The sequence below is a fragment of the Adiantum capillus-veneris genome, chromosome 3, assembly GCF_014529385.1.
Source record: "Adiantum capillus-veneris isolate H3 chromosome 3, ASM1452938v2, whole genome shotgun sequence".
NCBI lineage: Eukaryota > Viridiplantae > Streptophyta > Polypodiopsida > Polypodiales > Pteridaceae > Adiantum > Adiantum capillus-veneris.
The window spans coordinates 152764152-152781579 of NC_140933.1; the positions used below are offsets into that span (position 1 = coordinate 152764152).

Consider the following 17428-nt stretch of genomic DNA (forward strand, 5'->3'; position numbering starts at 1 on the left):
GTCCATATAACCATGCATATAAACGCTACTTTGTACACGCCAAAAGTGGTTTATCAACGGGAATATGGACAATAGTCGACAGGTTTAGCAAGCAAGCACACTTTATTTCTGTCAAAAAGACTATTAAGGCAGACCAAATGGCAACTCTCTTGATATCTCAGATTTTCAAACACCATGGATTTCCAACATCCATCATATCAGATAGAGATCCTAGAATGACAAGTAATTTGTGGAGAGGTCTCTTTGAAAATCTAGGTACAAGATTGAATTTTTCTTCGGCCTATCACCCACAAACGGATGGCCAAAGTGAGATAACCAATCTTATGATTCTCGACCTACTTAAGACTTATGTTACCGAAGTAGATCAACGCTCACAATGGGAGAAGTACCTACCCCTCGTAGAGTATGCGTACAATAATACTATCTATAATTCTACAGGAATAGCACCTTTTGAGATCATAGAGGGAAGACCTAAAAGTCCCTTGCTACTTAAAGTACATGGGAAGATCTTCGCTGCCGATGAGTATAGCCGTGACCTACAAGAATCTTTTCAAAAGATTAAGGAGGCTATATCCACCTCTCAACGAAGGCAAAAAGCTGCTGCTGACAAGAACAAAAGGGCCTTGACGTTCAAAGACAATGATTGGGTCTTACTTAAGTTTTCCAAGGCTCGATTGAGGCAAATGACGAGCCAAAATCCTACGGGCCATCAAAAGTATAATGCTAAACTAGCAAAAAAATACTATGGTCCTTTTCAAATCTTGAAGCCAATCAATGAGATGGCTTATCAACTCAAGTTTCCCAACCATTGGATCATACACAATGATTTTCATGTGAGTCTACTTAAGCCCTACAAAGGAGAGCCACCAAGTGAACCAATTATTGAAGACCCTCCAAAAATTGAAGACCAAGAAGTGGTGCTACAATCCGAGGCTACACTTAGGCATGAAGACAAGGTACTACGACATGGTAAGATTATCTAATGGTATCTCATTAAGTTCAAAAATTATCGTTTTAACGATACTAGATGGATGCAAGCAATATAACTTAAAGGTAGTATAAACCTTGTCAATGCTTACAATGCTACATTGGAGTAAGTAAATGTACATGTTTCTTTTAAACGACCAATGTTTTTGTCTTATAAGACTAGTTCTCTTTTTATTGTGTACAAATTTAAATAGTATGCATGCTTAGAATCATGTTTGTGATGACGACGTCTCTCAAACACCATGTAGAATTTGTCACTCTACTTTGCAAGAATGAAATGAACTAAAGAGAAGAGCAGACATGCTTGCGGCAGCTACGTCTCCCAAGCACCAAATGGATTACTCATCCATCTTGGAATGACGTCGTAGGGTAAAAAGGGATCCTCTACCCTCTAAGGAACATCGACTAATGACTAAGGCTTTATCTAAAATTCGAGGACAACTATGATTTCAAGAGAGAGGTAATGTCATAAAATCTAATATCTAACCAAGACAAATGATTTTCTCATATTAAACTGATAATTTGATGTGGGAGAATAAATGGGAACAATGGTTAGAATATAGACATGTGATTATGAATCTATCTCAACACGGGGCCAAGATTAAAGGGGTCCAAATGATAGATGGTTTGTCAAAGAGTAAGGCTAGCTAATGGAGCTTAAATACCTTAGGATTAGCTTCATTAAAGACCTCCAAAGGTTAGCGTTAAAAGTCCTTTGACCTTAGGCAAGCTAGGGTTGTGCTTGAGGTGGAAACCCGGCCCAAGCTTGAGGTGCTTGTCGTGCTTGCTGACTAAGGTGCTTGAGGTTTGTCGTGCTTATTGACTAAGGTGCTTGAGGTGATTGTCGTACTTGCTAACTAAGGTGCTTGAGGTGATTGTCGTACTTGCTGACTAAGGTGCTCGAGGTGCTTAATGACTAAGGTGCTAAGGTGCTCCATGACTAAGGTGCTTGAGGGGCTTGAGGTGTTCCACAAAGTCAAACATATCCCTACTCCTGAGGGGGCAAGCCCTCATTGTAGGAGCATGGGAGAGAACAGACACACCCTCACACAAGGCAAGCTTGGTCTATAGAAGCAACTAGGACACTTGTCAAGTTCCTCTTCATGTTGCCCTCATGGTGTGCCTAAAGCCTATTGGTTGGCATCTCAAGGGGTCCAATGATAATGTAGCTAATTTAGTTAATTGTGTATGCATTTATCAAGTCCTCTATGTCAAAGAGGAAAGGGGGACACTTGTCCCAAGGCTAGCGTGGTTGCTTGATGTTATTAAAGCATGTGATTGGCTAGGCTTGTAGGGGTCCAATCAAATTTCAGCTTGAGCTACAAGGAGGGGTCGACCAAGAGAAGCAAGGGGTGTGCTTGGGGGGTATACTCTCTCTCACACACACTCACAAGCTCATTCTTACTTGGGCAAAGTGCAAGAACTCCATCTCCTTCTCCAAGCTTGTTGAGATGTTGAGAGCCTACACCAACACTCTTGGCTAAGGAATGCAAATCCAACCAAGATCCATGATCCAATGCTTAAGCTTGTCATCTTCTTCATCTTCAATACTATGCTATTAGGCTATGCTAAGCAAGAAGAGTGATGATAAGTGAGGAACTATTTCTTTCTCCTATGAATGTTTCTTCTTCCTCTTCCCTACCCTCATTCCCCGCTAGCTCTCTCCACCTTTGAAGGTGTTTGAGGCCTTGGGACTGAGGCCGAGGATCGATAATGCTTTTACAAATTTTATGTTATGCTCGTGATGCATGAAGCTTTCCATCTTCATTGCATCACCTAGGTCACAAGGAACACAAAGATTGTATTTTACCAAGTCTCTCTTGATGGGAGAATTTATAATAGAAAGCCTATTGGAGGGGGGACCGGCTCCACATAAATACGGTCCTCAACAAGTTCTCTCTCTCTCTCTCTCTCTCTCTCTCTCTCTCTCTCTCTCTCAAAAGTATTGTTTGTGCCAAGTTAATTAAGTATTATGGTTATGTTGCTACCGCTAATTAAGTTTCCCCTCTATGTTCTCAAAGTAGTCTCACAAAAATGCTCACTATACTTCCGCTATTCTCAAAGTTCAAAGGCCATTTCCATCTCTCTCTCTCTCTCTATGTGTGTGTGTGTGTGTGTGTGTGTGTGTGTGTGTGTGTGTGTGTGTGTGTGTGTGTGTGTGTGTGTGTGTGTGTGTGTGTGTGTGTGTGTGCGTATGTGTATGTGTGTATGTCTCTCTCCATCCTCCCCATAGGGCACCTGAAAGAGAATGAAGGTTGGAAGGCAAATGATTTGGCCTTGTTCTTTGGAGAACGCCTTTGTGCATGTTGTCGAATGCAGAGGGTCCCGCCTTTGAGGCCATCTTGTAGGATCTAAGAATGATAGCGCCTTTGTCGATGCCGCCTACTGGCAGAAACTATGAAGAGGTGCTAAGCTTGCACAGTGTGTGGTACTTCTTGAGAGAGCATAGCAAATACTCCTACGTCTTCACCCGAGACGACTACGATTTCATCTAGCCGGATAGGGCCTTCCTTGTTCACGCCTTCTTTTGGGTGGGCAACCTCACCTTCGACATCGGCCCCAGCATCACCTTCTAGATGATCATCAACAATGACATATGGGACCTTCCTGCAACACTACTGCCCTCCTGCTACACCATGTTGATTTGGATTGTAGACGTGACCTAGAGAGAGAGAGAGAGAGAGAGAGATTTTATTATCATCCTCGGGAGTCAAATATGATATATGGGACCAAAGTTACATGTGATGTAGTATGTGTATGGATACTGAGTGCCTCTTGATGCTCCAAAATTGTGGTGATGAGAGTCGCAATGGAGATCCCACACTGTGGCTAGGAGAGGAAAGTGTGTAGGTCTAAGTCATGGCTAATAGTTTGAGGGAAGCAAGTTTGGATGTGACCAAAAGTTGAGCATTCTAGTAGTGTGTGGTACTCAAACTCTCAAACTTGCAGTGAGCATAATGTGCACAATCAATTTGACTCTTCTCCATTTCCCCAAAGCACTCTCTCGCATCAAAGGGAGTGGGAGCTAAGTCGAAAGGCTCCAATAGTGTGTATCGCTGACAAGGGGATATGCTCAAGCATGTAAGGGTGAGTACAATTTCCTCTTTCATCGAAAAACATTGTTTTGTAGTTGGGGGCAATATGGATGGTGTAATGTATGATGCGTGACCAACCGGATTTCTCCCACGCCGTAATACATTGGTGTTGTAGAAAAGCTTCATTCACTTGGGAGTCAATTGAGGCATCATGTAGCAAGTGTAATGCATCCCATCTCCCAAACCACTTCTTTATGTCTTGCATCCGTCCCGTGCTCAAGATCTTGCTTTTATGCGTCTTTTGGACTTTTTTGCTTGCTTCCCATACAATTGTAGGAAGTCAATGTGAGGGGCCTTGACACATCTTTATCATGTACTCCACAACCTTTTCCATGTCCATAACCTCAATCAAAAGAGATCCCAACTCAAGAAGTAGGAGTATATATGGTGTTTGTGTCTTAACTTGGAGAAAGTTTGTAAGAAAATTCTTTTGGACATTCTCAAACTCTTTCCAAGTAGACTTTTGAGATGCTCCTACCCCACACTTCAACTCCATAAAGAAGAACCGGTGTCACCAATGCGTCAAAAAGGTACTTCTTGCAAACCCAACACTTGATGTTTTCCGCATTACACATATTCTCAAATGCATAGTATGCTCTCTTTCCCGCTTCAAAACGACACATAGCACATTCATGCCACTTGTGATTGGACGGAACCTCAAGGCCAAGGCACTTAAAGTTCTCAACAACTTCAAGTGTCTCATTGTTGTACACAATGCATGGCTTCTCCTTATGTTTGGTTTTCACAAGCATAACCTTTGTTTTGGATTCATCCACAATCAGCTCACTATGCAAGCAAAAGTTCTTGCATAAATTCAAGTACCATTTGTTCCAATTGATTTTCTTGGACTTGAAATAATTTTTGGTTTACTTCACATCTTCTTCTCTTCTTTTGAATCAATGCCTTGTATGCATGCAAATGACTTTGACAGTTTTGTTTGTCCATACCAACACTTGATGTTTCTCACATTACACATGTTCTCAAATGCATAATATGCTCTCTTTCCTGCTTCCAAATGATGCATAGCACATTCATGCCACTTGTGATTGGACGCAACCTCAAGGCCAAGGTACTTAAAGCTCTCAACAACTTCAAGTGTCTCATTGTTGTACACAATGCATGACTTCTTCTTATGGTTGGTTTTCACAAGCATAACATTTGTTTAGCCCACTATGCAAGAAAAAGTTCTCAAGGACAACCATAAGCTTTTGTGCATCTTCTAAAGTATGTGCTAGAAGCACTACATCATCCACATATAACAAAAGCATGATTACCGCATTGCAAATAGTGACCTCTTCGATGCCTTCTTCTTGCATAAAGTCAAGTACCATTTGTTCCAATTGATCAATACATAGACCAAAGAGAGTTGGTGACAACGGACATCCTTGTTTAACCCCAATAGTGCTTACAAAAATTTCTAAAATTCCTCTTCCCATGTGAAATTGACACATCGCCTTCTCATAGCTTCGAGAAACCGCAAGCATAAACTCACTTGGAACTTGGAGCTCTTCCATTCTTCTCCACAAATTGCTACATGGAATCATATCAAAGGCTTTCTTAAAGTCCAAAAAACAACAATACAATCACTTGCCTTTCAACCAACTTTCCTCCATGAGAACATGAAGAGTGACAAGATGATCAATGGTGCTATGGCATTGACAAAAACCCACTTGTTCTTTTGCATGCTTGTCATTCTCTTCGGTCTAGTCACTCAATTTCATGTCCATTATGCACCCAAAAGACTTTGCCATAAGATACCCAATCGTTATAGTCCGGTAGTTGTTTACATTCTTTACATCCTCTCCTTTATGCAAAGGCTTGACCCAATTAATACTCCAATCATAACGCATACCATGTTGAAGTGCAAGGTTGAATATATCACACATCCACTCATGGGTAAAATATCCCTTCCATTTGATCATCTCTAGCTCGATACCTTGAAGATCTCCCGCTTTGCGAGTGGCCAATTTTCAAGCCCACCACATATATCCTCAATAGTAAAAAAGAGGGCATACATGGGTGTGAACCATAAAATGGTGTTTTTTCAGCATTTGGTTGCTCATATAATTGCCTTCAATGTGTGTACACTATCCACAAAATTTAAGTTACCAAAACTCTCAACCCGATTGCCTCTCAAGTTTCTCCAAAATCTTCCACATGTACGTGCCTTTTCTTTGACTTAAAAAAGTTTTTTCGTTACTTCCCATCTTCTTCTCTTGTTTTGAATCAATGCCTTGTATGTATGCAAATGACTTTGACAGTTGTCTTTGTCCATCATTTCATCAAGCTTTATCAAGGACTTTCGAGCATCTTGACATTCTTTATCAAACCACCTTTTGCGTAATCTATCTTTGTTGATACCATGGAGATGCTTTATGGCAAAGCATTCTTCGGCACAAGAACAAATAAATTTCTTGAAAGATTCCCATTTAGTTTCCAATGGTACATCATATTGAAGCTTTGTCATCCATAACTTTTGGTGAACCATTTCAATGTACATTGGTGCCCGTTTGAAATCCATACATAGTGATAACTTTTCTTCCCTTTGACTGAGATTATCATGCTTAGTTGCTTCTCCACATGCAAGGTCAATACATAAGGTCCAATGGTTTGATTCTGTGGTCCATTGGCCAAACATAAAACTCTTTATTTGATACATGATGGCTTCAAAGAGTAGCATATACTCAATCACACTATCCCTATTATGTTTTCTACATGTAAATCCATCGGTTCACTCCGTAATGATACACCATTGGCAATGAGCATACACGTGCTATTACAAATGTGTAAAAGTAACTTTCCATAGTGATTCGGCTCTTTCTCATCCATTGAAGTACGATCATACAAGTGAACTTCCTCCAACTCCCTTGAAATGTATGGCATATCAAACGGTTGAGTATCATGTTGCAATGTTTTTGTGTGAGCATTCTATCCCCAAATATAATAACATCACCTTCGTCTTTGAAATAAGCAATGTCCTCTTCTTAATAAAAAAATGGCTGATCTCTATTCATGCAAGCAACTGGCTACAAAAATTGGTGTCATGATTTTCAGCCATACCTAACGTTTGTACTTGTCATCTTTCACAATTGATACAAAATCTTCCAATCCTTTTTTAACCATACATGCTAGCTACCCCTTCTTGCCCTCTTTGTTGCTTGAGATTATTTGACCACATCAATGAATGTACATTGTAATCCTCCAAGACGTTAATCCTTTGTGTATCATGCTCCCAACTTTCAACAAGAAGTACAACATCGGCTTCGCTTATTAGCTCATCAATGCCAACCCCCGCATTCCATGGGTATCCATTGCAGTTCCAAAAGTGTATTTTCAATTATAACTCGACCTCATAGGTCGCGCATCCCTATTTGCTCGAGGGACTTGCCTCCTCCTTGGGAACATTTTCTTCGTGAGAGATCTCCTTGTTTTTCTTATTCTTTTCCTCATATGCCTTGTGACACATATTTTGTTTCTTATTAGTGCAATCTTCATATTAAAAACATTTTGTATTTATCAAATAGATCCAACTATTATCAAGGATAATCTTTCGTTTGGTCTCATCCAACATAGTGCATACAATTGGCCGTTCTCCCGAGCAAAGAGCTCCTTGCTTACCCACTCTATGTGCTCTATAGACTGTAACTCCGGAGATGCCAAAGTGGTGTTTGAAGAAATCTTTGATAACAATGGCAAGAGATGGAGGTGTCTCTAACTTCTCTTCGGGAATTTTGAGAATAACAATGTTCTGGGAATGTCGCTCCCGTTCCTTCACCTCCTCCATATCAACATTCTTTGTTTGAGCCATAGCTTGCATGAGGGAGGAATTAGTAACCACATTTCTACCGCATACATCAATCCAAGACGTGTTTGTGAATACATTCTTCATGCCGCATGCATCCCGGATCATGGTGTCAAATTTCTCCTCTTTCAATATATGGTCATACTCTAATTTGCTCATGCGCTCCTTCAAGTCCACAAGAGAGCATTTACATTCTTTGACTTCCTCTTCAAGTTGCATCAAACGTGTTGTTTGCATTTCAAGTGTCCTCTTGAGATTCTCATTCTCAACCGCAAGAACCCTTAGCATGTCATTCTCCATTTTGCAAGTGCCTGTAAGTCTTCACAACTATCTCTTAAAGGCAAGGCCTATAAGTGGTGGATGACATTTCCAATAGATGCTCGTTCTCCGTCTTGGGCTGCATTTCAAGCTTCTTTCTCAAAAGAATTTTTGGACTCGAATGAAGAAGATAAGACTTGGTTAGCATGGGATGCATGTCGCATGTCTGGCCTCTCTCTCACACAGTACCTTTCGAAGTATTGGAAAATCATATTAAAACTAAAAGGTCTAGATGAATTCCAAAAGATATAGGGTTTTAATAGGGATCTTGACAAAGACTATCGTCTTCATGTCAAGACCCAACATCCAAAAACTTTGGAAGAAGCCATCAATCATGCCCAAAGATATGATGGTGACCAAGAGAGGAAAGGAAATGTTCCCTACTCTAAGAATACTTTTGCTAAGAGCAATGTGGCTAAGAGCCAATGGCGAGGTAGATCTCCCACACGTTCCAAGAGGAATAAGAGACAATCTACCTCTCCACGCCCACAAGAGGCTAAGAAGCCTAAGCAATCACGAGATAGTCCACGTGGGCATCACTGCTGATTTTGAGCGTGCAAAGAAACACAATTTGTGTTTTAGATGTCTTTCAGACCAACATAACAAGAAAGATTGTCCTCTTTTGCAAGGCAAAGAAAAGGCCATGCACACGGTGCAACGTCTCACATTAGATTCATCTCCTAAATATTGTGCTGTAGAGGTTCTTCATATGGAAGAAAAGCACAAGTGTTGTGTGCCTGCTTCAATGTGGAAGCCCACCTTTGGCCCCCATGATTTGATTCGTATGCATGGCACTATTAACGGATAGTGTTCATATTTTAGTGGATGATGGTACAACTCATAACTTCTTGAATTATAAGCTAGTCAAGAAATTGAAGCTTACACGGACTCCCTGCTCTCACAAGTATGTGGTGGAGCAGATGTCTGGGAATGATAAAGAAATATGGGACATGGTAGTTCAAGAGGTTGAGCTTATTGTTCAAGATTATATGATGACCCTTGACTTCCAAGTTATGAACATGGAGCATGCTGATGTAGTTTTAGGACGGGAGTGGCTGCATGGTTTAGGAGACACATTGCACACTAGTTATAAACACAACTCCTTATCCTTTATGGCCAATGGTAAACATGTGCTTTTGCTTGGTGAGAAAAATATACCATCTGCACCTCTTATATGTACAAGTGAGCTTTCTATTTTGCAGAAAGCACATATAATAGATGAAGTCTTTTTGTGTTACTGCTTGTCTCCAAGTATTGTGAATTCTCAAGAGCAAAGTGCGGTGAATTCTAGTAATGGTATGCAAAGTGCAATGAATTCTACTGATAAACAAAGTGTTAACAAATCTAATGAGCAAAGTGCTTTCAATTTTAATTCTATAGAGCAACGTGCAACTGTTGTAAAACAAACATTACAAGAATTACAAGATTCTCCATCCCACCATAACTCTAGTTTACTTTCTCATTTTGCATGGCAGAAGCTAACTCACTTACTCACAGAGTATAGTGATGTGTTCTCAAGTGATTTAACACCGGGTTTACCCCCTACACGTGATGTCCAACATGGCATAGATGTCTTGTCAGGCACTAAACCGGTGAGTAAACCACTTTATCGTATGAGTGCTAAAGAAGCCAAGGAGGTTGAGAGTCAGTTGCCTGAGTACCTCACTCGTGGTTTCATTAGACCTAGCACTTTGCCTTGGGCATAACCAATTCTATTGGTAAAAAAGAAAGATGGTACTATGTGCATGTGCATAGATTATTGTGGATTAAATGCGATAACCATCAAAAAGAAGTATCCTCTGCGTCGAGTGGATGAGTTGTTTGATTAACTCCACGGGGCAAGATACTATACAAAGATAGATCTTCGTTCAAGATACCACCAGGTGCGTATCCTACGACAAGATATCTCCAAAACTGCCTTTAGAACACGGTTCAGGCATTTTGAATTTTTGGTTATGCCTTTTGGTCTAACCAGTGCTCCATCTACATTTATGACACTCATGGATAGTGTCTTACGTCCCTATCTTGAAAAAAAATTTGTGGCTTTCCTTGATGAGATTCTCATTTACAGTTAGACTGAAGATGAACACATAGAACTCTTACGATTAGTGTTCGAACAGCTACGAGCTCACGTGTTGTATGCTAAGCAAAGCAAGTGCGATTTCTTTAAAACTAAGATACATTACCTCGGTCATGTGATCTCTTATTCTGGCATCAAAATGGACACTGACAAGGTCGTTTCCATTCTTCGATGGCCACATCCCAACACGGTTGAGGAGCTTCAAATATTTTTAGGCATGGCTGGATTTTATCCACAGTATATCCGTGATTATGCTAAAATTGTTGTTTATATGACGGATCAACTTAAAGCAAAAGGTAAGAACTTTTCTTGGGAAGAAGCCCAAAAATGCAGTTTCGAACATCTCAAGGTAGCTATAGCCACTGCTCCCACCCTAGCAATCGCCGACCAACTTAAGCCGTTTGTGGTAGAGACTGATGCTAGTGATAAAGCAATTGGTGCGGTACTTCTCTAGGAGGGAAGACCTATAGCCTTTGAAAGTAAAAACTTAGATAGAGCTCAACAGAATTATTCTCTCTATGAGAGAGAGCTCTATGCCATAATTCACGCTTTACGAAAGTGGCGACACTATTTATATTGTACCGAGTTTGAAGTAGTTTTTGACCATGAGAGTATCAAATGGTTTACTATTCAAACGGACTTGAAGGGCCGTAAAGCTAGATGGGCCGAAATCCTTCAAGATTATGATTGTAAGCTACGATACCGCAAGGGGCGATATAATGTAGTGGCGGATGCACTAAGTCGGATGCCTCAGATTAATTCACTTGCTTTCACAGAAATAAAGAGTGGATTTTTAGAGTCATTACGTGGAAAGTGTGCACACGATCAATCATATGGCATGCAGTTTTAAAAAGGGATACCTCACACTCGCATGTCTCTGAACAGCCAGATCAACATGTCTGCACGCGCAGATAGAAACTCCAACACATAGAGCTCCACCCCTACTCAGGAAGAGCTTAAGCGATGGAAGAATTTTTCCATTGATGATGGCTAATTACTCCACAAAGGTAGAGTATGTGTGCCAAAGGACTCAGACACTAGGCGCCAAATCTTATTTGAGTGTCACGATAGTCCAAGTGCTGGTCATCTAGTAATTCGTAAGACGTATGCCTTAGTTCGACGGCAATTTTATTGGCCATGCTTACATCATGATGTTCAAGAGTACATACTAAATTGCCAACAGTGCCAAGTTAATAAGGCAGAGCGCCTCAAGGTAGGTGGCCTTTTACATCCTTTAGAGATTCCACAAGGTAAGTGGGAGAGTATCTCTATGGATTTTGTAGTAGGACTACCTACTACAAATCATGGCCATGATGCCATTTGGGTAATTGTAGACCGTCTCACAAAGATGGGTCGATTCATTCCCACTAAGACTATGGTTAAGACATTGGAATTAGCACGGCTATTTATAGAGCATATATATAAACTCTAGGATCTTCCAGCTAAAATCATTAGTGACATAGATCAAAAGTTCGATAATCACTTCTGGAGAGTTGTGTTCCAAAAGTTGGAAACTAAAATTAATCTAAGTATGGCTGATCATCCAGAAATGGATGGTCAAACCGAAAGAGTTAATCAAGTGCTAGAAGATATGCTACGAGCGTATGTTAGCAAGAAGCAAATTAATTGGGAAGACTACTTACCTATATTGGAATTTACTTATAATAGTTCAAAGCATGTCACTACAGGGTTTAGTCCATTTATGCTTTTATATGGATTTCAACCTAGATCACCCGTTACAGTGGGGTTGGCTAAGAAGAAGATACAACAAGTGAAGGATTTTCTCCAAGACCATTTTGACATGCTTTGAGTTGCTCGACAGAATGTTAAGCAAGCTCAAGATCGATATAAGAAGTACGCAGATGAGCATCGTCATCTTGCTACTTTTGAAGAAGGAGACAAAGTTTTCCTCAAAGTTCCGGAGCATTCAGAAAGTCTGAAGACGGGAAAAGTTGCTAAACTTTCACAAGACTATTGTGGACCGTTTACCATTCTCAAACGTATAGGTCAAGTGGCCTATGTGTAGCTCTCTCAGAGTAGTCATGAGTTCATCCTGTTTTTCATGTTAACCGTTTACGAAAACAGCTAGGATAGAATGATAATGTCATTGACACAGGTGTGTTGGTTGACCTTATCGAACCGCCAAGCATTCCTCGTGAGCCCGAAAAGATTTTGGATTCTCGCGAAATGTCACATCATTTGCCCATTTCCAACAAGTGTTCTCAAAAAACCAACCTTTATGGTATATTTTTGATCAAAATCACACAATTCTGGTTAGATTTCAAGGTCATCTTGGAAGAAAAAATCGACTAAATTTTACACATTTTAGTGTAAAAAGGACAATACTTCATATTTTGACTCAAAAATAGGGAAGTGTTTAGATATTTCCTTTATGGAAAATTTACCAAAATACCCCTCTTATTTGTGGAAACTCTCAAAATGCCCCTCCAATTTCAAAAATTCCCAAAATACTCCCAATATTTTGTTATGAATTCCCAAAATGCCCTTCAAATTTTCCAAAATTCCCAAAATACCCTTGGTTGTGACAATAAATATTTCTAAAAAAAAAGAGTTGTATCTTTTCATAAGAAGACTAACTGTCTATCAATACAATATGCTAAAAGTAGAAATGAGTTGGTTATATAGGTTTTCGAGATGAATTGCTTCCTTATTTTTAGACATAATTTCCTTTATTTGCTAGGTAATTTGTGACAAATTACAGGCTAAGCACTCAAAAATGGATCTCAAATGTAAAATAGGAATAAAGATTAGAAAATTTTGAACAATCCAACGAGAATAGATACAAGGGTATTTTGAAAATTTCCACAAATTAGAGAGGTATTTTGGTAAATTTCCCTTCCTTTTTGGACTACATAAGTAATCCTTAGTAAAGGGTCGGATTTTGGATACATCCGTGGATCATTGGATAAAGCTTGTGGGTTATTGCCACATGGCAAGCTAATGGTAATAAACTTTTTGGACTACATAAGTAGTCCTTAGTAAAATGTGGATTTTTGGGTGTAAATTTGGACCATTGGAAAAAGCTGGCCGATTAAAGTCACATGGCAAGTTAATGATGATAGAATTTTATTAAAAAAAACGGTTGTGAGAGAGTGTTGACATTTCGGTAACCTCTCTTAATTAAAGAGGGGCATTGAGTATTGTGTCAAATATTATTTTCTATGATTTTGTAATATATGGTAAACTAAGTAGTTGATTGTTGTCACAATTTTTTCAAAAAAAGTAATCTTTTATTGTGATACTACATGTTTTCAAATACTAGTGTCACTTTCTATCTTCTAAGTCCTTGTGAGAGGGTGCTAACATCTGTGTAGCTCTCTTTCAATAAGGACATCCAGTATTGTGTCAAACATTATTGGTTTCTAAAAGAAGCCTTAGAGAAGTGTTGGGTTAGGCATACTTTCAATGTTCTCGGTGATGATTGAGACTTACCCTAAATGTTATTTTGGTTTTAAAATATTAAATGGATATTTTTATTTCACCTTTCATTCACTTTCTCACATGGCTTGACTTCTCTTGCATTCTGTTCTTTTAGAATGATAAAGTGAAGCTTCACCTTGTATAATTCTAGTAAGTTATATACACACACACACACACACATATATATAGACACACACATACACATTATAAATAAGTAAATATATAATATATGTTAATGAGTTCTCTTTATTATATATATAATTTATTTATTTATTTTTATACACACATATATATTACTGAGTTCTTTATATGTATGTATATATATATATATATATATATATATATATATATATATATATATATATATATATATATATATATATAAAATAGGGAAAATTACCAAAATACCCCTCTAATTTGTGGAAATTCCCAAAATACCCTTGTATCTATTTTGGTTGGATTGTTCAAGATTTTTTAATCTTTACTCCTTTTTGACAATTGAGATTCGCTTTGCGTGCTTAGAATGTAATTTGTCACAAATTACCTCGCAAAAAAAGGCAGTTATGTCTAAAGATAATGAAGCAATTCATCTCCAAAGCCTACATATAATCAACTCAAATTTTGGATTTAGCATCTTATATGATAAGCAATGAGTCTTCTTATGAAAAGCTACAAATATTTTAATCTTTGGAGAAATTTAATTTCACAACTAAGGGTATTTTGGGAATTTATGACAAAATATTGGAGGTATTTGGGGAACTTTTGAAATTTGAGGGGTATTTCTACAAATTAGAGGGATATTTTGGTAATTTTCCATTTATTTCCTATCACAAAGAAGCCTCTTATTATGAAATTATCATTAGTCTTGATGTAGGCCATAGTGAATTTTCACCTTGTTCTCAATGGCCGGGAAAAAAGGTTTTTTTTTGGGTGAGCTGCGAGCAAGCGTAGGCTAGATCCTTTCCAAACGGAAGAGACACCGACCTAGGTAACCTTTAGTGACTAGCTTCAGGAAAGAAACAATCCAATAATTCGGCGTCCCGCAGTTCGGACCTCGACTCAGTCAAAAGGTGTCTGGCATCCAGGTCCAGGAGTGTCCAAAAAGTCAGCGGCACCTTGCTCTAGCGGATTCATCGACCTTCTCTGGGCGCTCCTCCGTCCTCCTCCCCTTTCTTTCTCTCTCTCTCTCTCTCTCTCTCTCTCTCTCTCCACTCTCTTACACAGACACGCCGATCACCAGAGAGCTGCAGCTTTACCTTCTTTCGTGAAAATCATGGGCATGAATTTGTTCAACGTCAAGCGGCTTTTTCGACGAAGGAAATACGAGAGAGTGCAGGTAGGCCAAGCTGCTGGGCAGCGAGATGATGCAGCAGCAGCAGGCACTATGATAGGGCGTGATCATGAGGAGAGGATTCACAATAATAGAGTGGAAGCCCCCCGTCATGAAGAGATCATGATGAGCCAAGGATCATCCTCCAGTAGGCCGAGAGCTGCAGGTAAAAGCGGGGATCAACAAAGCTGGGGCTTCAAAATGCCGGCCAAGCTGGTGATGCGAAGGCAGAAGTCGCAGAAATCTGGGGGATCCGCCAATCCGCACCGCACAAACACGGCAGTGCAGAAGTTTCTGGAGGGGCCTCCTGATCTGCAAGCTGCTGGGCAGGATGACATTTATCAACAACAGTGCAGAGACTTGCTGAGAAAGCTGTCGGCCAGAGGCAATCGAGTGCCCGGACTCGCGTAGTAGTCAGCTTGCTTAAACTGGAGTCAGCAGGATGTTTTGTATTCCCTCATCACCCTCAGATGTCGCTGTGTATAGAGCTATAGAGCTAGACGTTACAGAGTTTGTTGTCCTCTGCCTTTGTGAGCTTATTGACATAATTGCTTGAACTTCACTTCATTCAAGCCAATGTCTCGTTTGGTGTGGTTCTAGAGTCAAAACATATGTGATTTTGCAAAAAAAAAACTCTATTCCCCCCTCTTCCCCCCCCCCCCACAAAAAAAACCAACACACACACACACACACACACACACACACTCTCAAGGTAACCCCAAGCCTTAAGAGGCAGCAAGGGGAGAGAGAGAGAGAGAGAGAGAGAGAGAGAGAGAGAGGAAGAAGAAGGAACCGCTATTTGCAGAGTTTTATATATGTTGTCCATTCTTTGTCCATGTGAGATTATTGATTGAAGCCAATGCCTCATTTGGTGAAAGGCGTATTGTATACTCGTAGGCACATATTCGCAACTCTTACATTTATTTAGCCCGAATCTTTGCCGCAACCAAGGTATCTTGGTCTTCAAGACTAAAGAGGCACGCATAGCACTTCTACAACAAGCACGACTTCTCAAGGGCACCAAAGTATGGATAAGTGAAGTCTTGACCCTCGCCCAACTCAAAGTCAAGAAACACGAACTCCAGAAAGTTCGAGAAGCATGAGCAACCGGCAAATGGGCCATCTATCGAGGCGGCAATGCCATCATCGAGGGATTTTGGGCCCCAAAAACTCCCAAGCCACATTCCCCTTCTCTCCCCAGTACCTAATTGACATTTGTCACAATTTAATTATATCCACATTAGTCATGATTCTCCATGTCTCCCTCTAGTAAGAGTCCAAGCCATGTATCCCATGTACCCCTCTAGTAAGAGGCACAACCATGTATGTTTTCTTGGTCCCATAGGTCATATCTAACCTCCGAGGACGATAGTGAAATCTGTCTCTCTCTCTCTCTCTCTCTCTCTCTCTCTCTCTCTCTCTCTCTCACACACACACACACACACACACACACACACACACACACAGAGTTTTGCATCTTGCACCTTGCTTGCTCTAGAGACACCAAAGTTGCCCTGGTCTCTCTCTCTCTCTCTCTCTCTCTCTCTCTCTCTCTCTCTCTCTCTCTCTCTCGCACTTGCTCCTTGCCAATGGACAATACTGCTCCGGTGATCCACATCTATTCTCTTTCGATGAGTTGGAAGGTGGTCCAAGCATGGATGAACATATACAAAGCCATCCCATTAGCACTTCCATTTAGACATATCTCACTAATCAGGGTTTTCTTCGTAACTATTGGGCTACAAAGAAACGCGAATATAGAAGCAAAGAAAGTCATCCTTCTTATGCTCTTGGATGACCAAAATCCAGGACAAGGAAGAATATTTGCGCAACGATGGCACAATGTTACCGCAAGCAAACACTAGGACTGTCAATTAGGGATAAACAGAAGGAAATATTTCAGCAACTCTTGGAGCACCAAACATTTTTCGAGCTGCAAAAATCAAATTTTAGCAATGTCAAAGAGACCATTCTATAGGGTGGGCACAATACTTTGACTCAAATTAAGGTCCCACACTTAGCAAGTGAGATTTTTGTGAAGAGAATCTCTTTAACAATGATCTTGAACAATAGTACATGTGTGACCTTAGTAAACCAATCTAAAATTGCTAATGTCCAGGGTATCCATTGAAGAAATATAGCTACTGCAAGTTCAAGGTTGGAGAATAAAGATGAAGATGAAGTGTTGCCATTGAGTGCATGTGAAAGACAATTGCCTCGAGGAACCATTATCACCAATGAAACCAGATATTTGGTGTATGCCTTTTGGACATCAGAGTCCAGAGTTTCATGTAACAATAAGAACATATACAAAAAGAGAATTGGACAAAAAAGTGTCGACAAACATCTTGTGCATCTACTCGATGACTCTCAGG

At 40.0% G+C, this 17428-nt stretch overlaps 1 protein-coding gene across 1 annotated transcript; it reads left to right on the forward strand.

Annotated features, from left to right (window-relative positions):
• Positions 1-14855: 14855 nt before the first annotated feature.
• LOC147461967 (uncharacterized) lies at positions 14856-15647 on the forward strand. Its single transcript, XM_086502210.1, has one exon. It carries the CDS (start codon positions 14997-14999, stop codon positions 15462-15464), a length of 468 nt encoding a protein of 155 aa, XP_086358336.1. The 5' UTR covers positions 14856-14996; the 3' UTR covers positions 15465-15647.
• The last annotated feature ends 1781 nt before the right edge of the window (positions 15648-17428 follow it).

Bases quoted from the DNA above. Each gene is read 5' to 3' on its own strand.
- LOC147461967 (XM_086502210.1), top strand. From the start codon at position 14,997: ATGGGCATGAATTTGTTCAACGTCAAGCGGCTTTTTCGACGAAGGAAA.